General features: G+C 33.0%; 2 protein-coding genes and 1 non-coding gene across 3 annotated transcripts; 2 read left to right on the top strand and 1 right to left on the bottom strand.

Moving 5' to 3' along the window:
• The first annotated feature begins 3,275 nt into the window (after positions 1-3,275).
• On the top strand, positions 3,276-5,684 carry LOC145640835 (uncharacterized). Its single transcript, XM_081692073.1, has 4 exons — positions 3,276-3,618; positions 4,309-4,411; positions 5,110-5,271; positions 5,387-5,684. Exons 1-4 carry the CDS (start codon positions 3,338-3,340, stop codon positions 5,534-5,536), a joined length of 696 nt encoding a protein of 231 aa, XP_081548199.1. The 5' UTR covers positions 3,276-3,337; the 3' UTR covers positions 5,537-5,684.
• A 4,437-nt stretch (positions 5,685-10,121) lies between these two features.
• Positions 10,122-10,228, bottom strand: LOC145641169 (small nucleolar RNA R71). The gene has a single exon (XR_014115233.1). It is a non-coding gene; the product is annotated as a small nucleolar RNA R71 (small nucleolar RNA).
• Positions 10,229-21,879: 11,651 nt separating this feature from the next.
• Positions 21,880-26,668, top strand: LOC145638849 (uncharacterized). The gene is made up of 9 exons (XM_081689894.1): positions 21,880-21,980; positions 22,111-22,254; positions 23,861-23,941; positions 24,024-24,112; positions 24,268-24,342; positions 24,892-24,956; positions 25,032-25,100; positions 25,339-25,536; positions 26,274-26,668. Exons 2-9 carry the CDS (start codon positions 22,132-22,134, stop codon positions 26,363-26,365), a joined length of 792 nt encoding a protein of 263 aa, XP_081546020.1. The 5' UTR covers positions 21,880-21,980; positions 22,111-22,131; the 3' UTR covers positions 26,366-26,668.
• Positions 26,669-27,366: the final 698 nt, after the last annotated feature.

The following is a 27,366-nucleotide window of genomic DNA, read 5'->3' on the forward strand; positions in this document are numbered from 1 at the left end:
AATTCTTTTTTTTTGGGGGGGGGGGGTAAATTAGCAATAATTCAAGTGCTTATGTTGGCTTCATACCAAATTCTAAAAACGTTTAGATCCTAAGGCCAGTCGAAGTGCTCAGCTTCTTGTGCCACTTTAGGCACTAAGGCTTGTAGCAGTCTCTTGCTAGGACGCACCTTATTCATATCATATCAAACTGGTCTGATCATGCCCAACTATACTTCCAGTTTTCCAGAGTTCCACACCATCTTATCTTCTCAGTCCGTATCAAATTAACTACATAGGTCAATAAAACCAGCATAGCCTAAGTTAGATACAATATTTTAATACAAATTATGTAGATCGGACTAATATTTTTGACCAAGTATTTAGATGAAATGTATCATGACTCATAAGTCATAACACAAAGGTTTTCTTTCATTTTTGTAGGAAGGTTACAATTTCTTACAAACGATATGTACTTCTTGTCGCATTTTAGATTCATACGCATGCATTTGTATACTTGGTATCTTCCATTTTTCGTAACAGTGGACCTTCTTGATTTCTTTTTTGGTAAATTAGCAAATAATTCAAGTGCACAAACTCGCAAAGATTGTCTTGTTGTGCTTTTGTTGGCTTTATACTAAACTAGATGCAGCCCGTGCGATACACAATTTGTTTGAATTTTTTAAAATAATTTTTTATACGTATATTTATGTGCTAAAATTTGGTATATATTTAGATATAATTAATAATCTCGTATTTAATTGGCTACCACTAAAATTTATTATCCTACATGGCGCGCTGAAAAAATTAAATCCTACATGACTTTCTAAAAACTTAGGAAAGAGCTCTCCTTCATATATATATATATATATATATATATATATATATATATATATATATTTGAAACAAATCAATTCATTAATAAAAAGTCATCCGACATCTACAAATGAAATCTAAATTAACAAATATATAAAATTGAATCAAATTAGGTTTTCCTTCATCATAGCTACGATCGTTGAAAAGATCTTGCACTGTGGTACATCTCTCGCACACATCGCTGGAATATACAGCCTTTTCGGAGAGACGGTCTAACGATTTGTTGTAGCCGTAAGGATGATTCTCATCTGATTCGCCTGAACGCATTTGAAAATTTGACAATCGTTGCGATCCCGAACAAATCTTTACCAAAGAATTGACAATAGGGCAAAAGATGATTACTTTTTTTATGAACCCTAATACACAAACAAACCTTAAAAAAAAAAACAAACAACTAAACTAACTAAAACTAACGACTCCACCATAGGGAGACGGACGAATATCTACACTACTTGTGTAGATTTATTGAAATTCAAATTGCAAAACTAAATAAAATTAAAGGAAAAAGGTCGAAAATAGTATATATATATATATATATATATATATATATATATATATATATATATATATATATATATATATATATATATATATATATATATATATATATATATATATATATATATATATATATATATATATATATACACACTAGTATATTAGATTTTAAAGATGTTCACATCCCAAGGCCTATTGAAGTGCTTAGCTTCTTGTGACATGTTAGGCACACACGCTTGTAGTAGAAGTCTCTTGCTAGGACGTACCATTTCATGTCATGTCAACTAGTCCAACCATGTCCAAATGTACTTCCACGCCATTTTATTCTCAGTATGACCCTAGATAAACCTAACATTTAAATCGTCTGTTCAATATCAAGCAAAACTAACATGCTTTAACCCGTCTACAACCTAAACTACTTTAACTAAAACACAACATCTAACTTGAATATGACTGGACATGAGCCTAAACTGTATCCTAGCAAGCATATAACTAACTTAACTTGGCTTGATATTGACGGTAGGGGTGAGCAAGGGACGGGTACCCGTACCGTTAGTACTAACGGTTCGGGTACCCGATAACCAATATTACTAAAAGTGATATTCATAACCCGAACCGATAAGTTCGAGTACCCGGACTTCGGGTACCCGTATTTTCGGAACGGTTATCGGGTACCCAATAAAGTATCCAATAGTGATAATTAAACTTATAAAATTAGTTATTATGATATTTTTTAACACTAATTAACAACAATACCACATGATCTTAACCGAATTATTAATAACATTACTAATTATTGATATTTATAGTGATTATGAAGTAATGTAAGAGTTTAAATATTGAAAAGATAGATTTAAGTAGGAAAAAAAACAAAATAATTGCTTATCGGAACGGAACGGGTACCCGTTAATTTTAAAATGATACCCAAAAACCATACCCGATAACAAATTATCGGAACGGGTACCCGAACCGTTATGGTTATCGGATCGGGTACCCTAATTTTCGGAAACGGTAACGGAACGGGTTTTCGGTTTTTCGGGTAGTTTTGCTCAGCCCTAATTAACGGTGGTGTTTCAATAAGAAGTAAATAGTAGTATTTATATTTGCACCAATCTTAAACTTGGCAGTTTTTTTTTTTTTTTTTTTTTTTTTTTTTTTTTTTTTTTTTTTTTTTTTTTTTTAATGAAGTGTGATTTTATTTATGCTATGAATTGATTTAATCAATTAAAATTGAGTTTATTATCAAAACGCCAATTATGATCAATGATAAAAGAGAAAGATAAAAACTGAAATTAAATAAGTTGATATCCTATATTACATGGTCTTGGTCTGGTGGTTAAGATTAAAGATGTATATACAATTGAGCCAATTGGCTACATGGTCAAATCTTCCACCTCTATTTGTAATTTATACACTATAATGAATAATGTACATGTAGATCATTCAGGAACTAATATAAAAAGAGAGAGAAGTGTTTTTAAGGCAAATTTTTAGAGAGAAGTGTTTTTGAAGTTTAAACCAACTTCAATTCAAATACAAATTAGATTGAATTGGGTCAACTTTTGACAAATACATACTAACATACATAGGCTCTGGTTCCATCATATTATTTTCAGTTAAGTTCAGCTCAGCTCCTAATTTTCTTTTTCTCATAAAATATTCATTTCAGCTCAGTTCAGTTCTATTTAGCTCTAATAAGTTCAATTCTGTTCAGCTCAATTCAGTCAATAAAAACAGACTCGTAGTATCATGAGTTCATTACTCAACTCACAACTTCACAAGACATTTTACTAGTGGGGGTGTGTGATTGCTACAAATGACGCGTGCTTCTTTGTGTTGTGCACTTGTGCGCATCTACTGATCATTCATACGCATGCAATTGTGTACTCGTTACCTTCCACGCCTTTTGTTTTCCAATTTTCTCGACCATAAATAGCATCCAACTCGAACTTAGACATAATATTGTCCGACAGATTAGAGAAACAAAATGCGGGCCCAATTCACAATTCTTTCCTTTCTTCTTCTTAATCTAATTATTACAATTATTCATCCCCAATCAAAATGGATAGTTCAAGCTCAATTAATTCCTGCAAAATTTGATGGTTTTGTGTATGGAAATCCCAAGAAATTCAACCCAGAAAGTATTTTAATTGAAGCTTTCTTTGACCCTGTTTGCCCAGATTCTCGTGATGCTTGGCCTCCTCTCAAACAAGTTCTTCATTTATATGGTTCTAAAGTCTCCCTTGTTGTTCATCCTTTCCCTCTTCCGTAAGTCAACCCTTTCAATTTTTTTTAGTGTTGCTTACATTTTAGTGTTTATCAATGGCATTATTTTCTTTGATTTTCAATTTGATTGGATTTGGCTCGTGTTTTGTATGATGCATCACACACTCAATTGATGTCGGGTTCTTATTGCTTTTATTGGGAATTGATTGTTAGATTAGGTTAAAGGGTTTAGTTTGAAATTTACTGACCAATAATCTCAATTACAGTACTGATTTTAAAATTGGATTAAAGCAGTACATTAAGAGAACAATCTTCATTTAAAATTGACTCCTTAATTAGTCTAGGGGATAGAAACGGGGTATCCATCCTACACTCGAGTGTAAAATTACGGATTTAAGATAGACATAGTATACTATATAGTACGTAGTATAAGAGATTTGATTTCCAGATGACCTACAGGAACATTATTTTAGAGAACACGAAGTGCTGATATGACATCTTTGATAAGGAAAAACAATAATTCATGTTTTCTTAATCTTGGTAGTTAGTACCATGATTATGAGCATATGTATCTTAAATTAAGAATTTTATTTTGATCAATTCGTAGACATATTAGCTTTTTTAGCTCAACATACCATTTTATTGTCAGAGCAATATCTATTGGAATTTGGAAATCGTCCCCCTTCAGAATGTCTTAATTGTGATATTGATGCTATTGCTATTGTATTTCAGGTACCATGATAATGCGTTTGCAACATCTCGAGCATTGCATATTGTTAATGAATTGAACAGTTCTGCAACATACCCCTTATGGGAAAGTTTCTTCAAGGATCAGGTAAAATGCTCTTGATGTTTTTTTTTTTTTTTTTTTTCCTTTATATGTTTCAGGAATGCAGTCTTTCATGATTAGTCCAGCTCTCTGCCTGAATTGTAACCGTTTCTGCATTGTTGTTTTGGAATTGTTTTATTATGTGTTCTTCAATTTGAGACTTTATGAACGACGTGACCTCTCTGGAAACTTGGAATTGTTTGTTGTGGTCTAACATCAATGGACTCCTGACATATACGAAGGAGTGCGGTTCGTTTGAGAAATTCCTACCTTTTAGCAGTTTTTAGCTATTTCAGGTGCAAAACTGTAACCATTTGAGGTTGTAACACTGATGGATCTGTCATTAATTATCAGTGTTTGGCTCATTGGCTGTGCAACGTCTGGCTCAATACTTAATGTCTTCATTGAAAGTTCATGTCTTTTCCTACCATGGCTGGAATTTATCGCCTGCTTGATTCTGTTGTGAAGTTGAAGCCTAGAGGATTTAAGTAGTAATGTAGTATGTACAACCAAATCTGCTTGAAACAACTAACGTGATTTTAAATTGTTATCTGTAAGATGTAGTATTGTGCTGCTACATGTGATCCTGCACCCTCCCTCCCCTCCTCCAAATTAATGACCCAACTGTAGGAGTTCGAGAGCATCAATGTGTACTATGATTTGTTGTTTCTTGCTAATTAAGCCTTGCTATATGTGTGATACAGAATAAGTTCTACAACTCAGAGACTAGCAGCATGACGAGAAATGAGATTTTAGACCACATTGTCGACTTTGTAACAAAATCTGTAGGTCATGCTTATCACTCTGATGTAAAATCTGGCTTCAGTGACAGGAAGACTGATCTCAAAACAAGGGTTTCATTCAAGGTATATAAGCCATCAAAGTTCCTTAAACTCTGACTCTCTAGTTTAAAATCACACTAATCCCTGTCAAAAGTTTGCTTTCTATATTGTGCTCATTGCATCTCTACCGTACATGCAGTATGGTTGTTCAAGAGGTGTCTATGGAACTCCGGCTTTTTTTGTGAATGGCTTTCCTTTGCCTGATGTTGGCTCTCCAGTAGATTACAATGGATGGAGGAAGGTCATTGATCCACTTGTTAGTTTAAAGAGGGAATATGAATATATGTAGTACGAATCTTAGTACCTCAGCATTGTATGTTTGTCTTTAGCCATCTCCGAAAGTTATATCCTAACAATGTGGATGGGGAACTTCTCAAAGTATGTAGATCAATTCCCTACAGCAGATTGTCATGGTTGAAGTTGGTTTCCAACTTAAATGTTTGTTGTACCTGTTATATTCTAGCAAATACATAGTATATAATTAATAGAGTACATAAAGATCAAAGTGCCAACTCTCAAGTTTATCAAGTGACTAGATTGAATAAATTGATTCTCCATTTAAGGGCCAAATCTGGGTCAACTGCTTGGAAATTTTAACAAATGAATTGTGAATACTATGTAGGAGTGTAGGACATCTATCACATAGCTGAGTTAGACAACTGGGAACTCGAGTTTACTCAAAGGGAGGATTCGATTAAAAGTCCTTTTTTATGTTTATGTTGTACTAAGGCACTCTAGTGAAAAGGGTTTTTAAACAACTCTTTGAAACTTCCACTAAAATTTTGCTACAAGAACATACTATGTTTTATTCGTAGATCGTAATTGGAATTCATGTAAAGGATCAACTAACTTGATCAAGTAACTTATTTGCTTAAAGTCTTCAGGTAGTTGGTTAAAGTCTCGAGGTTTCGTACTCAAGACTTAAGATTAAATCTTTTCTCCATTTTTTGCTTATCGGCTCTTTTTACACCCAAAAAAAAAAAAAAAAATAAAAAAATAAAAAAAAAATAGCATCAATTATTCATCTAATGTAGCAAACATAATGAAATCTACAAAGTATAATATATATTAAAAGGTGATCCTAAAGAAATATAGGTGCCACGTGGCACTCTACTCAAGGCGTTCCTAAAAAAGTTTAGGTGCCACGTGGTGCTCTCCTCATTTACATTCCATGTCTAAAAATAAATAATGAAATCTATACTATGTATTGGTTCTTACAAGTTTGAACCCACAACCTCAAGTTTAACTTTCAACATTTTCCTGTTCACATTTACTGAACTGAACTAATTGGAGATGAATTGAACTGATTGGAGCTGAACTGAACTGAACAGAGCTGAAATGAATATTTTATGAGAGAAGGAAATTAGGAGCTGAACTGAATTGATTAGAGCTGAACTGAATTGAACTAAATTGAAATTAAGTAAATGTGAACAGACCCTTAGTCATTAAGCTATTACCATATTACATGTCATTTAATAAAAATTAAATATTAATAAAGATTTCTTAGCATGGAAATAATGCAGTAACTCGGGATATCGCCGTGGCCTAACACTAATTATATTAATTACAAGTTTGGCAAAAAAAAAAAAAAAATTACAAGTAATAAGAAACGTGTTTAATTAAGATGAAATACGATACTTGATTAATGTATGAGGCATCAAAAAGTTGTGATGAAATAAGGATTTTTGTTTCAATAATTGAGACTGATGGCATATATTGGTAGGGTTGTTCATCGGTCTAAGACCGAATCAGACCAAATTGAAAATCAAAAATTTAAATTTCAAGAACCGAAGACTTGGACCGATTAAGCTGGATCGAACCCGGACCGAACCGAAAAATCAGTCCAAAACCTGGACTGGACCGCTTTGGACCGACTTTAGAATTTTATTTAAAAAATGCTAAATTTTTAATAATATTATAGAAAACTCCAAAAAGTACAAGAAAAACTCTACTTAGCATCTTTTTTTTTTTTAATGCTAAGTACTTCCTCCGTTTTTTTTTAAATGTATCACTTTGACAATTACACTGTTTACATACCATGTTTCACTTTATTTTTTCACCTCTATAAATCAAATAATTGTTTTTATATTATATATCTTTAGATTAGCTTAGGGCTTGTTCCGATTGACTGAACTCAGCTGAACTGAACTGAACTGAACTGAACTGAGCTGAACTGAACTTATTAATTAGTGATTTTTAATTACGGATTAGTGATCTTTGATTATTTATTGATTATTTATTACTATACATATGTGTATATACAAATGTACATATTATTAATAATAATAATAATAATATTATTAATATTATTATTATTATTAATATTATTATTATTATTAATTATTGATTATTATTATTATTATTTATTGATTATTATTATTATTATTATTATTATTATTATTATTTTTTTTTTTTTGTTATTATTATTATTATTATTATTTATTGATGATTATTATTATTATTATTATTATTTATTACTTATTGATTATTATTATTATTATTATTATTATTATTATTATTATTGTTGTTGTTGTTGTTGTTGTTGTTGTTGGACTTAATGATTTTGATGATGACACAACCTCACTTGCTTACAAACTAATAAGTGCTTGATTGTTTAAGTGTGTACTCAGTTACAAAGACTAGGAGAATAAAGGGTCTTGTAAAAAAATTACCATGAGGAACAAGAAGGCCAGAAGCAGAGCTATTGATAAGTCCATATTTTATATACTTTATTATATCATTTTTATGCTATTTTAGAGTATTATTTAAGTGTTTATATAGATTTTAATGTCTTATCACGAGATCTACTTTATTAAGTTTAATGAATTATTTTTAATTAATTATACTTACATTATGCTACTATTTTACTAAATTGGCAAAAGAAGTTAAGAAACCCCATCTTCATTATGTGAACAGGTTTGTTGCAAGTTGAATCACAAACATAAAAAAGAACAAAGGAAGCCCACAAGGATTCCCACAAATCGCCACAATCCCACGAGCACACTTCCTCAATTAAGAGAATGTGGGTTGAAAAACCCACTAACTAAAACCCACAAAAAAGGGAGAAGCGGCAGAGGAAATGAAAGGAGGAAAAAAAACCCTCAAAATACTCTACTGTATTTAAGAAACAGCAGAAGGAGGGGCAGGGGGAGGAACGCACACACGCAGGAGACGAAGAGCAGCGTTCAACCACTTCAATTGGAGTTTACTCTTCATCCTTTTAGTTTATGCAATTGGTTGATTTTGGTTTGATTTAATATGTTTATTAGTATCAATTCTTCATCAATTAGTTGTGTTTTCTTAATCTCCATGTCTAGCTAAATCTCTTTGTTCTAGGTTAGGGATGTAGTCCATTATAATTTATCAATGAATTGAATTATATTGTTTGGGTTTGATTTATATGAATGCAATTTGATAATCTTGTTTTAATTCGTACTTTTAATCTGGCCAATTGATTGTATGTTTAAGGTATTGGATTATTAGCGGAAGTGAAATTTCAATACTAGTTCGTGGGATTACCAAACATCAAGTAGTATAATTTTAGGAATAGTTATACACTTGGGGTGGTCCTTTTGAATTCTTATTCTTAATGAGTTTATTTCAATTGTTGTGATCACGGAAGTAGACATAATGTTGATTTAAATATGCGTTTTCTACCTTGGAAGAGGAGATTACATACTATTGGTAATTCGATCATTGTTATATTATATATGTTCAACCCTGCAATTAGTTTAATTTCATTATAGAGAGTAATTGGCGAAACCCGAAACCTAGAACTACTTCTTATTATTGTCTATCGTTTTATTAGTTTGCAAGCCTTAATCGTTTATAGTTTAGTACTACTTTTCTCATATTTTCGTCGTCTAAATAATATTCTAGTTTCTTAATTTGGTACTTGAGTAGACCTCCTTGTGGATACGATACCTTGCTCACCCTATATTTACTGTAATTGACCCGTACACTTGCGGTAGATTTAGACCCGACCAAGTTTTTGGCGCCGTTGCCGGGGAGGCAATAATTCAATATCATACCATAGAAACTTTCGTATTAGTTTAGACTCTATTTTAGTTTCTGCCAGTTTTATTTTGTTTCTATTAGTTATTTATTTTCTGTTTTGTGTCGTTTAGAGTCTGAAAAAATAAAATAAATTTTGCTGCAGGTATTTTCTGTTTTCTGTATTTGGTAGTCTGGAAAAATTCTGTCACTGTTAGATTGCTACTGCACACACAGCAGCAGTTTACAAAAAAAAAAAAAAAAAAAAAAATTCTGCCTATTCTATAATTTTGCTATCTCTGAGTTTCAGTTTCTGTTTTAGTTACAGCATTTTAGTCTACTTTTTATTGTTATTTTAGTGTATGCCACGTACTAATCGTCCTCTAATCCCTTTTGATCCAGAAATCGAAAGAACGTTGCACGCGTTAAGGAGACTCCAAATCTCTGAACAAGAACTTGTAATTCCTAACTTGGAGTCGCTTTTCTCAGAAACAGAAAACATGGGAGATTCACCGCCCAAGATGCTACGGGAGTATGCAATGCCCGATGCTAGTTCAACCTCTGCAAGTATAGTAAGACCTTCTGTCCAAGCTAATAATTTTGAACTTAAGCCTGCGTTAATTCATATTGTTCAGCAAGATCAGTTTGGTGGGTCACCTGTGGAATGTCCATTAGAACATTTAGCTAATTTTCTTGAAAAATGTGATACCATTAAGATGAATGGTGTAAGTGAAGATGCTATTAGACTTAGGTTGTTTTCATTTTCACTTAGAGATAAGGCAAGAAAATGGTTGTCCTCTAAATCGTCTGATCCTTTTACCACTTGGACTTCTTTATCTCAAGCTTTTCTAAATAAATTTTTCCCACCTGCTAAAACGGCTAAATTGCGTAATGATATTACTAATTTCACTCAAAATGAATTAGAGTCATTATATGAGTCTTGGGAAAGGTTTAAAGATTTGCAACACCAATGTCCTCACCATGGAATACCTGATTGGCTACTTGTTCAAACTTTTTATAATGGCTTAAATCACTCTATTAGAAGTACTATAGATGCTGCAGCAGGTGGTGCTTTAATGAGTAAGACTACTGAAGAGGCTAATAAGTTATTAGAAGAACTTGCTTTTAATAATTATGGTTGTTCTAGTGAAAGGTCAGTTGCTAAAAAGAGTACAGGGATGTATGATGTGGATGGTATTAACATGTTAAATGCTAAGGTTGATAACTTGACTAAAATTTTCAGTAAAATGAGTAATGTTAGTCTTATTTCTAGTCCTGATTTATCTTGTGATAATTGTGGGGGTGCACATGCTAGTAATGATTGTCTTAATTTTGAACAAGCTCAATATGTTTCAAATTATAATCGATCACAAAATGACCCCTACTCTAATACTTATAACCCTGGCTGGAAGAACCATCCTAATTTTTCTTGGAGAGATCAAGGAAACCAAGGTAATAACCTTAGACCACAAAATCCACCTGGTTTCCCTCAAAGACAACAACCACAACAAGAGAGACCCTCATGGGAATTGGCTATTGAAAAACTTGCTAATGCTACTTCTGAGAGAATCATAAAATTGGAAAATAAGGTTGATCAATTAGCTAATTCAAACAAAAATGTGGAAGTTCAGTTAGGCCAATTGGCTAATGCTATTAATTCTAGAAACCAAGGAACACTGCCTAGTCAAACTGAGGTTAACCCTAAAGAGCAATGCAAAGTTGTAACCTTAAGAAGTGGTAAAACCCTTGATGATGTAACTCTTCAAGCCAAGGCTAAAGAGCTAATTGATGAAAATGCTGAAGTTGAACCTGAAAAGCAACCTGAACTAGGCAGTGATGGTTCTAATCCTACCCCTATTCCTGTTAAGCCTTATGTACCTCCCATTCCTTTTCCCCAAAGGCTTAAGCAAAATAAAGTGGATCATCAATTTGAAAAATTTCTTAAAATGTTTAAGCAATTGCAAGTTAATATTCCGTTTGCTGATGCATTGATGCAAATTCCTTCATATTCTAAATTTCTTAAAGAAATCATGTCTAAAAAGAGGAAATTGGAAGATTATGAAACTATTGCTTTGAGTGAAGAATGTAGTGCTGTAATTCAGAATAAGCTTCCTCCTAAATTAAAAGATCCTGGCAGCTTTTCTATTCCTTGCACTATTGGTGATGTTAATTTTTCTAAAGCTTTATGTGACTTAGGTGCAAGTGTGTCTCTAATGCCATTGTCTATTTACAAGAAGCTTGGTTTAAATGATTTAAAACGCACTACTATTTCTTTGCAACTTGCTGATAGGTCTGTTAAATATCCTCTAGGTGTAGTAGAAAATGTGCTAATGAAAGTTGGTAAATTCATTATACCTGTTGATTTCGTTATTCTTGATATGGATGAGGATGTTGACGTGCCTATTATTCTTGGAAGACCATTTTTGGCTACTGCTGGTACTGTAATTGATGTTAAAAATGGCAAGTTAACTTTTAAAATTGGTGAAGAAGAAGTGCAATTCAATTTATTTAAATCTGCCAAATATCCTTCTTTTACTGACCATGTGTTTAGAGTTGATGTGCTTGATGAATTAAATAAAGAAATGATTGATTCTATTTCTAAAGATACCCTTGAAGTATGTCTAACAAGTGCAGGTACATCCCATAATGATGATATTGAGGTGTTGGAAATGGCCAATGCTCTAGAGGCATGCCCTTCATGGAAGAAAAGAGGTAATCAATTTGAGAAACTCGAGAAAGGTAATCCTCTTCCTCCTCCCTCTACTGTGCAAGCACCTACTTTAGAGTTAAAGCCTCTACCATCACATCTAAAATATGCTTTTCTAGGTGAAAATGATTCCTTTCCTGTGATTGTAAATGCTTCACTATCTGATGAAAAATTAGATAAACTTTTGCGTGTTTTAAGAGAAAGAAAGAAAGCAATTGGTTGGACTATTTCTGATCTTAATGGAATAAGCCCATCTGTTTGTATGCATAAAATTTTGCTAGAAGAAGATTATAAACCTGTTGTTCAAAGTCAAAGAAGATTGAACCCTAACATGCAAGAAGTAGTTAAGAAAGAAGTTTTAAAATGGTTAGATGCAGGAATAATTTATCCTATTTCTGATAGTCCTTGGATTAGTCCTGTACAAGTGGTACCTAAAAAAGGTGGAATGACTGTTGTGCCTAATGATAATAATGAATTAATTCCCACTAGAACAGTGACTGGTTGGAGAGTTTGCATAGACTATAGAAAACTTAATAGTGTAACTCGAAAAGATCACTTTCCTTTGCCATTTTTAGATCAAATGTTAGAGAGAGTTGCAGGTTATGACTATTATTGTTTTCTTGATGGATATTCTGGTTTCAATCAAATTCCTGTTGCTCCTAATGATCAGGAGAAGACTACCTTTACTTGTCCTTATGGTACATTTGCTTTTCGTCGTATGCCTTTCGGTTTATGTAATGCTCCAGCTACTTTTCAGCGTTGTATGATGTCTATTTTTTCTGATTATATAGAGAAAATTATGGAAGTGTTTATGGATGATTTTTCTGTTTTTGGATCATCTTTTGATAACTATCTAGGTAACCTTTCTCTGATTTTGCAACGTTGTGAAGAGACTAATTTAGTTTTAAACTGGGAAAAGTGCCATTTCATGGTACAAGAAGGTATAGTGCTTGGACATAAAATTTCCGGAAAAGGAATTTAGGTAGATCGTGCGAAAATAGAAGTAATTGAAAAGCTCCCACCTCCAATCAATGTTAAGGGAATTAGAAGTTTTTTAGGCCATGCGGGTTTTTATAGACGTTTCATTAAGGATTTTTCTAAGATTTCTAAACCCCTATGTGATTTGTTAAATAAAGATGCTCCCTTTGATTTTAATTCTGAATGTTTGCATGCATTTAACAAATTAAAGCAAGAGTTAATTTCAGCACCTATTGTGATAGCTCCAGATTGGAATTTTCCTTTTGAATTAATGTGTGATGCAAGTGATTATGCTGTTGGTGCTGTTTTAGGGCAGAGAAAAGATAAAAAGCTGCATGTAATTTATTATGCTAGTAAAATGCTTAATGATGCTCAATTAAATTACACAACTACTGAAAAAGAAATGCTTGCTGTTGTGTTTGCCATGGATAAATTTAGATCTTATCTTATAGGGTCTAAAGTAATTGTCTTCACAGATCACTCTGCCTTAAAATACTTGTTAAGTAAAGAGGAACCTAAGCCTAGATTAATTCGTTGGATTCTTTTACTACAAGATTTTAATTTAGAAATTGAAGATAAAAAAGGCATTGAAAATACTGTTGCAGATCACTTATCTAGATTGGAAGTTGATAATAATTCTGATATACCTATAAATGAATCATTTCCTGATGAACGATTGATGGCAATTGCTAGTATTCCTTGGTATGCTGATTTAGTAAACTATCTGGTAAGTGGTATTATTCCTTCAAATCTAAGCTATCACCAGAAAAAGAAATTTTTGTGGGATGTTAAACATTATTTTTGGGAAGAGCCTTTGTTATATAAATTTTGTGCTGATAGTTTCATTAGAAGATGTGTGCCTGAAGAAGAATTTCATAACATATTGTATCATTGTCACTCTTTAGAGTGTGGTGGTCATTTTAGTACGAATAAGACAGTAGCTAAAGTTTGGCAATCTGGTTTTTATTGGCCTACTATGTATAAAGATGCTAGAGATTATGTTAGCAAATGTGATAGGTGCCAACGAGTAGGTAACATATCTAAAAGAAATGAAATGCCTATGAATATTATGCTTGAAGTTGAGTTGTTTGATGTGTGGGGAATTGATTTTATGGGCCCCTTTCCTTCTTCCCATAACAATAGATACATTTTAGTCGCTGTTGATTATGTTTCTAAATGGGTGGAAGCTATAGCTACTCACACTGATGATTCTAAAGTTGTTATGAAATTTCTTAAAAAGAATATTTTTTCTAGATTTGGTGTTCCTAGAGCGATTTTAAGTGATGGAGGCTCTCATTTTTGTAATAAGCCGCTTGATTCTCTTTTAAGAAAGTATGGGGTTAAACATAAAGTTGCATTAGCTTATCATCCTCAAACCAATGGTCAAGCAGAGCTTGCTAATAGAGAGTTAAAACAAATTCTAGAGAAAACCGTGAACATTTCTAGGAAGGATTGGGCTAATAAGATTGATGATTCATTATGGGCATATAGGACAGCCTTCAAAACACCTTTAGGCATGTCTCCTTATAGGCTAGTTTATGGAAAATCTTGCCATCTTCCCGTAGAAATAGAGCATAAGGCATTTTGGGCTATAAGAGAGTTAAACATGAACCTTAAGACTGCTGGGGCTAAGAGATTGCTACAATTGAGTGAATTAGAAGAGTTTAGGTTAGATGCTTATGAGAGTGCTAAAACATATAAAGAGAAAACTAAACTTTGGCATGATAAGCACATTAATCACAAGACTTTTGAAGTGGGACAGAAAGTTTTACTCTTTAACTCACGTTTGAAATTGTTTCCTGGAAAGTTGCGATCTAGATGGTCTGGTCCATTTACTGTTGTGAAAGTTTATCCATACGGTGCAGTTGAAATACAAGGAAAATCTGAAGTTTTCAAGGTGAATGGTCAGCGACTTAAACCTTACTTGGTTGATGAGATGGTGCCTACAGGAGTGACTTACTCCTTAGAAGAACCCACTGAAGATTAAGCACCAAAATAGTCAAGCTCGTGACTTAAAACACGCGCTTCTTGGGAGGCAACCCAAGTTCTTTTTCTTTTTTCTTTTCCATTTCCTTTATTGGTTTTTGTTTGTTTTTCTCATTCCTTTTTTTTTCTTTTCTGTTTTTTTTGTTTTGTTTTCTTTCAGCTTTGAAAATAAGATGGTGATCTGGACACTTTTAAATGAAGAGAAAGGAACTACTGCTTTGCAAGCTATAACCTGGTAGAATCTGCTTATGTGGTGTACCTGCTGTTAACCAGAGTAGCTGCTACAAACACTAAGCCTAAAATTCCATCAGGTTGTCTCTTTCTTTGCTTATTTTTCAAATTCTTGTGTCCTTGGCTGCTATAAATACACCTACTTCCTGCCTTTCAGTTTTGTTTATTTACATTGAGGACAATGTTTGTCCCTAAGGGTGGGGGAGAGGTTAGAAATTGCTGCAAATGCCCTCTGTGTTTTGAGTTATACTTAGTTTTGTTATGTGTTGCCATGTATGAAGCATGGCTGGGATTTTGTGTAGGTTTGAATGACTAAAAATTTTGATTTTTGCCTGTTTCAAGGGAAGTGCTGCCAAATTTTCTGCAGAATTTTCATGAAAAAAAGAGTTTTGTTTTTATTGTCACTAATTGACTTGTTTTGGATCAATAAAAAATATACATGGTATGCAAAGATAGCATAAGTCCTTCATTGACATTGGTTGTGACAATTTTTGTCACTTTGTGGTAAGATGGATTCCATTTCCCTTATGCGATGAATCCCGAAAGGAGGGCCACGAACCTCGTAAGACTCAATTTTCAACATATATATCCTTCTTCTTGATCGCTCAAATTGGGACTTGCATTTTAGCTTCCTGAGATCAAAGACCAAGGTGTATGAGAAATGATAAAGGCATTATTTTTTTTTTTCGTGATTAGAACCTTCAGAATTTAGCCTCACTCATTTTTTTTCTTTTACATATTTACCCGTTGCTTAGTCCTGTTGTGCCGTAATATCTATCTTTTGGCTAATCCTACATTACAAGCTTATGGCCTTTACCTATGCCTTGCTAAAAGGAGTGATGTTATTATTGAGTTATGTCGTAAGTTTTGTAATAGAAAAGGGAAGAAAAAATTGAAAAGAAGGGAAAAATGAAAATGAGCCCTGAAAGAAAAAAAAATGAAAAGGGTTGATAAAAAAAAAAAAAAAAAAAAAAGTCATATAATCGAAATAAGTTGAAAATGATGAATATATGATGAAAAAAAAAGGGTTATAGTTTAAAAAATTGGAGTACGGTGATGTTATTTTGGTAAGAGTTGAATATGATCTCTATTTTTGAAGGTTGTGTACTACTCTTTTAGCTTGGCATTTTTACCACCACATTCCTAAATATTCACACCCTTAACCCTAGCCTCGCTACAACCATATGAAAGTCCTTTTGATCTATATATGCTATTGGTCTACAAATTGGTGGAGGGTTAGATTTTGTGCAAGTCCTGACGAGGGTCATCAAACCGAAGAGAGGCATGAGCTAAACGGTTGAGCATCCCTAGGGTGGATTCAAATTTGGGGAAAAGAAGCGGTAAGAATGTTTGGTCAATGAGGGTGCAAATTCTTGTTTCGTATCACACTTGATCCATTCTTGTTGATTGTGGCAATATATGATCTTATGATGGAATGAAATTGGATTTAAAAATTCTCGATATGATTTATTATTATTTGCTTGAGGACTAGCAAATCTCAAGTATGGGGGAGTTGATAAGTCCATATTTTATATACTTTATTATATCATTTTTATGCTATTTTAGAGTATTATTTAAGTGTTTATATAGATTTTAATGTCTTATCACGAGATCTACTTTATTAAGTTTAATGAATTATTTTTAATTAATTATACTTACATTATGCTACTATTTTACTAAATTGGCAAAAGAAGTTAAGAAACCCCATCTTCATTATGTGAACAGGTTTGTTGCAAGTTGAATCACAAACATAAAAAAGAACAAAGGAAGCCCACAAGGATTCCCACAAATCGCCACAATCCCACGAGCACACTTCCTCAATTAAGAGAATGTGGGTTGAAAAACCCACTAACTAAAACCCACAAAAAAGGGAGAAGCGGCAGAGGAAATGAAAGGAGGAAAAAAAACCCTCAAAATACTCTACTGTATTTAAGAAACAGCAGAAGGAGGGGCAGGGGGAGGAACGCACACACGCAGGAGACGAAGAGCAGCGTTCAACCACTTCAATTGGAGTTTACTCTTCATCCTTTTAGTTTATGCAATTGGTTGATTTTGGTTTGATTTAATATGTTTATTAGTATCAATTCTTCATCAATTAGTTGTGTTTTCTTAATCTCCATGTCTAGCTAAATCTCTTTGTTCTAGGTTAGGGATGTAGTCCATTATAATTTATCAATGAATTGAATTATATTGTTTGGGTTTGATTTATATGAATGCAATTTGATAATCTTGTTTTAATTCGTACTTTTAATCTGGCCAATTGATTGTATGTTTAAGGTATTGGATTATTAGCGGAAGTGAAATTTCAATACTAGTTCGTGGGATTACCAAACATCAAGTAGTATAATTTTAGGAATAGTTATACACTTGGGGTGGTCCTTTTGAATTCTTATTCTTAATGAGTTTATTTCAATTGTTGTGATCACGGAAGTAGACATAATGTTGATTTAAATATGCGTTTTCTACCTTGGAAGAGGAGATTACATACTATTGGTAATTCGATCATTGTTATATTATATATGTTCAACCCTGCAATTAGTTTAATTTCATTATAGAGAGTAATTGGCGAAACCCGAAACCTAGAACTACTTCTTATTATTGTCTATCGTTTTATTAGTTTGCAAGCCTTAATCGTTTATAGTTTAGTACTACTTTTCTCATATTTTCGTCGTCTAAATAATATTCTAGTTTCTTAATTTGGTACTTGAGTAGACCTCCTTGTGGATACGATACCTTGCTCACCCTATATTTACTGTAATTGACCCGTACACTTGCGGTAGATTTAGACCCGACCAAGTTTTTGGCGCCGTTGCCGGGGAGGCAATAATTCAATATCATACCATAGAAACTTTCGTATTAGTTTAGACTCTATTTTAGTTTCTGCCAGTTTTATTTTGTTTCTATTAGTTATTTATTTTCTGTTTTGTGTCGTTTAGAGTCTGAAAAAATAAAATAAATTTTGCTGCAGGTATTTTCTGTTTTCTGTATTTGGTAGTCTGGAAAAATTCTGTCACTGTTAGATTGCTACTGCACACACAGCAGCAGTTTACAAAAAAAAAAAAAAAAAAAAAAATTCTGCCTATTATAGTGAAGAGAGAAGAGAAGAGTAACAAGTTGGGTGACTTGTTCCTCAGGGTCTTAAGTTCGTAGAAGAACTTGAGTTTGAGTCTTTAGCTTGTAATAGGATAATTTGCCCTATTATAGTGAAGATTCTTTTCCCAAAATCCCAAGTGGTCGTGGTTTTTCTCCTTGTTAGGGCCAAGGAGTTTTCCACGTAAAATCTCTCTTGCATTCTTTAGTTTCTTTAGTTAATCTTTCAGTTCCTTTAGCTAACTTAATTTTAATTCCGCAAAAAGTTTGGCTACAATTCAACCCCCCCTTCTTTATTATTATTATTGTTAATATTATTATTATTGTTGTTGTTGTTGTTGTTGTTGTTGTTGTTGTTGTCGTCGTTGTAATAAGAGCTTAAAAGAATGAAATTTGGCTTTATATCATTAGACGTAAATTAAGAGCGTTTAGGTTGTTCATATTTACTTATTTTCAGTTCAGTTCAATTCAGCTCCAATCAGTTCAGTTCAGTTCAGTTTAGTTCAGCTCCAATCAGTTCAGTTCAGTTCAGTTCAGTTCAGCTCAGTTCAGTAAATATGAACAGGCCCTAAGAGCTGAACTGAACTGAACTGAGCTGAACTGAACTGAACCGAACTGAACTGAATTTCAACGGAAGAGAACAGGCCCTTAGTCATAATGTCTTGTTTCGTGATATAATTTTGTTACAATTTTTACTAATACACAATTAAAAATTTTAATGGTCAAAGTTGTGTCTCGGTAAATGTGCCAGTCAAACTAATGCAATAAAAAAACACAAAGGGAGTATAAAAAAGCTCATATAATTAAAGTTTTCAAAGGTTATTAAGAATAATCTTAACCATTATCTAAGATTTTATGTATAAATTTAAGGGAAAAATAGGTCCGGTCCAAGACTGGTTTTTATGGGGTTTTGGATCGGATCGGAAAAATAATATTTTAGACCAAGAGACCGGATCGGTTAGTTCGGTTCGGTCCGATCTGGGTCATTTTTTCGGTTCGGACCGATTTTTGAACACCCCTATATATTGGTATTTGAATTTAATTGAACTTAATTACTTATTATACTCCCTCCGTCGCTTATGACCAATTTTAAGTCTCCAAAATCATAGTCTCATATGCCTTTTTCAAGTACCCTTAATATTAATTTTTTCCAAAATTCTCTTCAATTTGCAACAATATTTGTGCAAATCTAACTTTCTCGTGTAAATTTTGTTTTTTCATGTATTTTTATTACTTTTTCTCTCTACTTTTTCGCACACCCAATGTAAATTTACCTTTCCAATGTACTTTACTACTTATTTATTTTTATTAATTCCCGTAAAAATTGTCCATAAGGGACTATCAATAAGGGACGGAGGGAGTATTTGATTAAATCTGATTGGAACTTATTAGGACGGTTTGAATGATTGGACTTGGTTTGAACTTTATATTTTTCTATAACCATTGTTATTATTTGTAAAGTCGTTACTAATAACTACAAAGTATACATTAACAACTATACTTTATCTTGTTAACGAATGCCCCCGGTTGTTGGATAAGCGTTTAAAATATTATCTAAACTGACATTAATTTGGAAAAGCATGACAAAATTACGCGTCGATCGGTGTAATATTTTTATTTAAACTTTCAATATTTAGCTAGTTTATCCAACGTCCCCGAACATGTTTGTTAGCTTTTTCCACATGATTAATATAATGCATTATAAATGTTTTTCTAAGATTAAAATTTATGTTTTATTTTGAGGGCCAGAGTAAAATTTATGTCAGAAAAATGGTACTCCTTAACTTTTATAGAATAATAGGGTAACTTTAATCTGTCTTATTATAACTTAATGAAAGTTTGCCTTAATCATGAATTGTGCGATACTATAATGTACTATTAATATACTCCGTAATGTTTACTCCCTCCATATGTAAATAAGTGATTTTGACTCTTTGTATTTGTCTCATTCACTTTGACTATGTTTGTGACTTATACATAAGAATAAATATGGTTTTGTGTGTACTTGTTGGAATAGTATCAATGAATAATTTATTTATACAACTATTATAATTTTTACTTATTAATTATTAAAGATGTTATCAGCAAAGTTTAGCATTGGCATACGTACACAAAATAAACACTTCACTTATTTAAATACGAAAAGAATAATTATATTAGATCTAATTGGAACTTAAGTTAGCTAATTGCCAAATTAACTTGCCATATCACATAGATTTCAAGCCAACCCTCTTTAAACCTCAATAGTTAGCAAGTACCACGTGAGTAGCTTAATTGCTAATTAAATAAACTTAAGGCCTATTTTGATTCACAGAACTGAATTGAGCTGAACTAAACTAAACTGATTGGTGCTGAACTGAACTGAACTGAAATGAATCGTTTAGTTTTCTTTATTAGCTTTTTAAATTTCATTTTATTAATATTTCAAAATTTTAAACTTTTCTCAAGCAAATAATTAGCTTGTCATTAATTTTATGTTTTAGCCCCAATAGTCAAGTTAGTATGGAACTTTTGAAGAAGTAAGTCCCTTTCTACAATTGTGCACAGTTTGGGATATTGAATTCGATTAAAAAATTTAGAATATTCGGAATTTCGATTTGGATTATCACATCGTATATTTTTTAACACCCAAACTAGCTACAACGATTGTAGTTACTCTTATTTCTCGTATAGGAAGTTATTTTTTTTTAATTTTATTTTAGCTCTTCTATCTAACCCAAAATCTAAAACCCCCCAAAAATATACTTCATACTAGTTTTGTGCCCCGGATTGTTTATTGAATTTTAAGATAAATTTTTAATCAATATATCAAATTTTGAAATATAACATTGATACAAAATTATTTAAGAATTGATAGTACTTTGTAACAATTTAATATCTAGTAAGCATGTAATGACTAATAACAATTTTGGTGGAAATGTTCGATTTTATACAATAAAAAATATAAAAAAATAGCAAAAAATAAAATGAATGTTCAAAGCCCGTGGGCTTGACCCGAACCCAAAACTTTGGGCAAGGATTGAACTTTTCTTGACCCGTAACCTGAAGTGACGCAATCCGAGATGACTCATGACCAACCCTAATTGACAGGTTTAAATAGTAATAAAATTCTATTAGATTGTAAAGTATATTATTTTAACCGATTAGTATATATTATCAATGTATGTTTTATGCTTTGAACCACAACCTATCGCTTTAAAGAATATTATGATATAAAAAAAAAATTTATATGATAACTTTTTAGAATTATAGTCTAATAATTTTTTTTGAATAAAATTATAATTCAATTTGTACAATTGAATCCTATAATTCTATCCAAATAGAATTCTAAAGTAACTTTCTTATCTTAAAAAGTTTATTTAAATCTATACAATGGTGCGACACTTGGCGAAAAGTTAGATCAACATCATAAAATATCCCTTTAATGTCCCCTAAAGTTTAATCCCCAAATTGTCATCAAACAATAAAATTGTAACTTTAAGTAGATCAAAGTCCTTACCATAGCTAAGAAACTCCTAGAGAATAAAGAGTTTGTACTTATTAGGGATTAAATATTGAACCGGTAGAAAACACCAACTCAAACCGGTAATTAAATAAAGGAAAACCGGATTAAACCGTTCAAAAAGAAGGTGGTTAGGGTAGTTTTGAAAGGAGTATAAAAGCAATAGAAGAAGCCAGTCAGCAGTTTTAGGGCTGAAAAAGAAGATACAAAGCCGAACATCAGGGCTCCCTTCTCTAACTCTTCAAGGTTTTCTTCATCTTCTCTCTCCTTAATTTTTACCCAGATTCAACCTTTTCTCCGGTTTTCTGCAATCTAATTAATTTTTTTTGAATTAATTTTGGCTGTTTTTATTAAAATTAATTAATTTTTGTTGCAGAAAAACAAATTCAAAGAGAAAATGGAACAATACGTAAAGGTTGAGAAGCCGAAAGTGGAAACTCCGATTGATGAAAATGAGATTCGCATTACTAGTCAAGGCAGGATGCGCAGCTATATCACTTACGCCATGACTCTTCTTCAGGTTTTTTTCGTAATTAATTAATATTTTTTCAAATTTTTTTTTGATGAATTTGTATATTTGGTTGATTTTTTTTTGTTATTTATTGTTGTACTAGGTTAATTATTATATGATTAATTGAATTATTTAATAGGTGCTTACTTGTTTCAAATTTTTTGTGAAAAGGTAGTGTAATTTTTTTAATTTTTTTTTTTTTTTTGCAAATTGATGCTTTATTGTATGAGTAGCACTTAATGTTGAGGTATTGGGATAAATGATACTGTAGTGAATTTGGCTGGCTTCATATTATACTACCTCGGCGGTGACTCTATATTTGAGACAGTGAAATGGTGAACCTCCTTATTTTCTATTATACAAAATGTTAATGGTGTAATTTGCTCAAATTAAAGTTGAATTGAGGGAGGAGTTGTAAATTGTAATGTTAACGGGACTACACGTTGTAAGAAATTCATTCATATTTGAATTGAGGGAGGAGTTGTAATGATTTCACTGAGATTTTTGATGATAATTTTGCTCGGAAAATCCAATCATAAACCTTCACTAGTTTAAGAAATTCGACAACTTTTTATTGGGTAGCACTGGTATTTTCGATCAAAGGGAGTAGGCAACACATTTGATTTCTGAGTGCTGTGCGATGCGAATGAAGAAAATGTCTGTTGGAGCCTTGGAGGGTTGGGTGCAGGATAACTTGGCAAAGGTAGGAATCAGTGAAGAGAGAAGTGAAGAGTGAAACTTGTTTAAACAGAAGAACCAGGAGGATTGAGGGTAACATATGCAAATAAAGTGAGGTGAGAAAGGGAAGTGCTTGGAGGGAAATGAACTGAGGGCAGCTGAATCATTTTGGAGCTTTTTGGCCATTTTCTTGAATTCTTGATTAAAAAAATGTGCCTTATGTTTCCCAACTTTTCTTGCTCTATGTTACATATCTGTTGACGGAAATTTTGTTTGTTTGAATTGCAATATGGATAGAAAACATAGCTTATAAATTTGGGCTGGAATTAGACAGAAAAAAAGTGCAAGTGGACTTTGAAGGTCAACAAGTTTGGTATTTAATCTATTTAAGAGTTTGTTGAACTGATTTGATTACCCTGTTACTAATTTACTGCTACTATGGAAATATGGAGCAATTTTTGTCTTTTTACCATACAAAATAGTTTTCTCGTGGAATGTCGTGGAAAATCATTTTTGTTGAGCTCTCTTTGTAGGGGCCCAGCACATTGTGCTATCATGTAACTACCTGTCTCCCAAAAACAACTTCCATAGCTTTGTCAAACTGAGTAGTAATTTTCTTTTGTCAAACTGAGTAGTAATTTTCTTCTAACACACCAGTTCTGATTTCTAACCCCTAGAAACTATTGTGTTGACCAATAAATATGGTGTTTAATTAGATGATAGATTTTCTTTGACATTGAAGATGTTCACTACATGTACCTTAAACATTCACATGTAGGTTGGGTTTGGTTTTGTTATGTTTATTTACAATTTGACGTGTTGGTGGTGACTTTGCAAAAGCATTTCTCTTTTAGATCTTCCTTCTTGTCTCCTTGAAAGCATTTTGTTATGTTTCTGTTGTGTATGATTTCTAAATTTATTATTGTCTTAATTTCAGGAGAAAGGTTCAGATGAAATTGTGTTCAAGGCTATGGGTAGAGCAATTAACAAGACTGTGACAATTGTGGAGCTGATTAAGGTATTTCTTGTTTCATACATAATCTTTCTGAGTTTTTGGCTCAAAGTACTTTGTCATTTTATTCTGTTATACTCCTTTGCAGAGAAGAATTGTTGGCTTGCACCAAATCACATCAATTGGATCCACAGGTATCACTGATACATGGGAACCATTAGAGGAAGGCCTTAATATGTAAGAATTCTCTCTTATGTTTTGAGCAGGCTAATTTTACCTTTGTTTGTACCTATTTCTTGTCTAGGTTTAAGTTAAGTTTATTGCCGCTTTGATTTCACAACATGCATTTACTTATATCACCTGATCTCTGATTGTCACATTTGTTATTGCAGTATTGAAACCACGAGGCATGTTTCGATGATTACTATTACCCTTTCAAAGAATGAGAAGGACACATCTGCAATTGGGTGAGTTGGCATTTGCTGCTTACTGTTTTTGTAATATTAAGTTGTGGTTAAATTTGTTGTGACACAGGCTGGAAGAAAAAGGTTGATGTTAGTCTGTAACAATGTATAGTTGGTGATATAATAACTGATAAATGTTACTTTCTTTCCTGTGATTTAAATTTCATGTAACTTACAGTATTCCTGGCTTTGGTTGGTGTTGTAGCCAATATCAGTGGGAGATTCTACCTGATAATCTTTTTCTTTTCTAGTGTAATCATGAAAGTGTCAGTTGTTATAACTATGATAGGTAATCTAGCTACAGTATTTTGTAGGAGTCTTTTACTGTCTTTTATCTCTTCCCGAATTATTCATCTTACATATTTTTTAAAAATTTTGTGGCCATCTGAACTAATTCATTTCCTTTACTTTTCTTTCATTTTTTGGAATATGGGATCTGAGCTTTTGACTTTTGAGAATATATTAATATAATACAGATTATGTTTCTTGTGGATTGTTTTTTATTGTCCTGCTTATCTTACAACAGAAATCCTTCTGTGTATTATTCTATAGGTATCAGCCTCCATTGCCCGCTGATCAAGTGAAAGCATCAAATGATTATGATTATTATGAAGGAGGTATTATATGTCTACCATGAGTTGATTGTCAAAGTTATTTATTAAAATTCCTAATTTTGAACACCTAATTTTTAGAGGGCTCTCCAAATGCCCGGGGCCGGGGTCGTGGTGGTAGAGGAAGGGGAAGGGGCAGAGGTCCACCAGGTTTGTTGTTTCTGCATCCTTTTAATTGTAATTTTAATTTTTTGACCCGGATTTGTGTACAAGCCTCTCCTTTGGTACATATGTTCTTTGGTGTAACTTTGTGAAATTGAGGCAGTTTCTCTTGGTCTAACATGAGTGTATTTTAAAATCTGTCTTTCATTAGAGAGACTGTTAAATGTATTTATAAGGTATTCTGTTACATATTAAGATATGGGGATATGATGACCATCTATTTCAGGCAATGGATTTATGTCTGCTGATTATGATGACGGAGGCTGGGATCAGAACCGAGGCTATCCCAGGGGTAGGGGGAGAGGAAGGGGCCGTGGCTTTCGTGGCCGTGGAAGGGGAGGGTTCAATTACAATGGTCCTATGGTAGATCCCCAGCAAGACGCAGGAGGTTACGTGCGAGGCCCACCACCTGTCCAAGGCCGTGGTAATTCTTCCTTAATTGTCCATAATTTTCATATGTTTGTTGAGTTGAACATAAGCTCATAAAATTAGGTCCTTGTTCCTACAATTGAGCTTTGAACGTGACAGGCTGATCAAATCATGTGATTGTTTAATTATCTTCTGATAATATGGTGTTAGGCTTGTCCATGTACCTAGATTTTCTATAGGGCCGTCCCAATGATTATGGAGGCCCTATGCGATTAAGAATGAATCGGGCCCTTATCCAATTTACTGTCTAAAATTTAATGCAATTGTAGCAAATCGTGGATGATGTGTCGAGTTGTTTATAAGTCTTTAAGGGATAATACTTGAAACATAAGATTAAACCCTTTCTAGATCATCTGTCATTTTTGGCTCTTCTTAATCTAGCAGACTGGAAACTGTTCTATTTTAATATTCTTACACTTATTTGAGGCTCCAAACGGCCTTAGCAGCATATGGGTCCTGTGCAATTGCATAGCCTGCACTTGTTAAGGGTTGGACCTGATATTCAATAGGTCAGAGCAATCATCATAACTTTTTATGCTGATGTTTTTTTTTTTTTTTTTTTTTTTTTTTTTTGTTTCTTCTTTTTCTTCTGTTACTTGGTGGGGGTAAGACCTGGCTGTCTGTTTTTTAATTTCTGCTGTCTATAGTCTTGACAGGATTGAATTAATTGCTACCAAGACAGACTGATCTGATTCTCTGATACGTGATTGTGCTTTTTTATTTTTATTACAGGTCGTGGTCGCGGGAGGGGAGGAGGTCGTGGAAGGGGTGGCCGAGGTGGGCGTTCCAATGGCCCTGCTCCGGTTGCTGCTGGAGATGCTTAATTGCTCTTCATTTGAACAGAAAATGCGCAGGGGTACCTGTTTTGAAAGTGTGTAATGCCTGCTCTGTCTCTATGTTTGACATTGGTTTCTTTTTTGTTGTCTTAACTAATTGTACTTTTTAGGACATCATGAATGTGTACCATTATAGACTATTAGACTGTAGTTTAGATTAAAGTTTCGTGTAGCCCAATTTGTGGCAATTTTTCCTTTTTTCTTTCCTAGAAGAGTAGGTTGAGTATTTGTTTCGGTAAATGTATTTTGTTCCATATTACATTGGTGAGCAGTGCATTCTTTTATTGTTTACGTTGGCAGGATTCTGATCATCACAAACATTACAATCCTCATACAAATTAACTCCAGCTATCAATGCTGTTAGGGAACTGTTGTATGACGTAAATGGTTCTCTGAGGAGTGTCTTTGGTCGGCTCTCAAGGCCGTCCTTAGTCCGTGTGTAGGTACTGTTTACAAAAATTACAACCACAGCGCGGATATGAAGAATTGTATTTTGAGACTTGTGAGTTTGTGACCGCCACAATCACTGTTGGGATTCTAACTGATAAAGAAGACTCAAGACTATTGATATTTGGTTTTATAAGTCTTCCAGAAAATATACAGGTAAAACAAGATACGCAGAAAGCAGAGTGTGACTTATAATAGGTTTTATAACACTTCCAACTTCTGGAAGAATCTTTGGGCTTCACATGCAACCAAAATGGAAGCTTTTCTTATGGAAGTTGCATCGCAATGATTTGATAAACAATGGTGAGCTTTAACATCGGTCGGTCCTGATCACGGTCTTTATTGCGACCTTTGCAACATAATGCAGTATTCAACATCTACTCGGGAATTGCGAACATAATGCAGTATTCAACATCTACTCGGGAATTGCTTATAGTTACAACAATGTTACAACAATTAGTATAGTACCTGTGCGATGCACGGCTTACAAATCTTGATACTTATATTTATTTCACAAAATTTTAAAATAAAATGATTTAATG

This window comes from Chenopodium album, chromosome 7 (assembly GCF_948465745.1).
Source record: "Chenopodium album chromosome 7, dcCheAlbu1.1, whole genome shotgun sequence".
Taxonomy (NCBI): domain Eukaryota; kingdom Viridiplantae; phylum Streptophyta; class Magnoliopsida; order Caryophyllales; family Amaranthaceae; genus Chenopodium; species Chenopodium album.

What these genes read in the sequence shown, in the direction of transcription:
- LOC145640835 (XM_081692073.1), top strand. Translation starts at nt 3,338, where the DNA reads ATGCGGGCCCAATTCACAATTCTTTCCTTTCTTCTTCTTAATCTAATT. An exon ending in GTTCATCCTTTCCCTCTTCC is followed by an intron (nt 3,619 to 4,308) that starts GTAAGTCAACCC and finishes ATTGTATTTCAG; the next exon opens with GTACCATGATAATGCGTTTG. An exon ending in AAAGTTTCTTCAAGGATCAG is followed by an intron (nt 4,412 to 5,109) that starts GTAAAATGCTCT and finishes TGTGTGATACAG; the next exon opens with AATAAGTTCTACAACTCAGA.
- LOC145638849 (XM_081689894.1), top strand. Translation starts at nt 22,132, where the DNA reads ATGGAACAATACGTAAAGGTTGAGAAGCCGAAAGTGGAAACTCCGATT. An exon ending in AAGGACACATCTGCAATTGG is followed by an intron (nt 24,343 to 24,891) that starts GTGAGTTGGCAT and finishes ATTATTCTATAG; the next exon opens with GTATCAGCCTCCATTGCCCG. An exon ending in AAGGGGCAGAGGTCCACCAG is followed by an intron (nt 25,101 to 25,338) that starts GTTTGTTGTTTC and finishes CATCTATTTCAG; the next exon opens with GCAATGGATTTATGTCTGCT.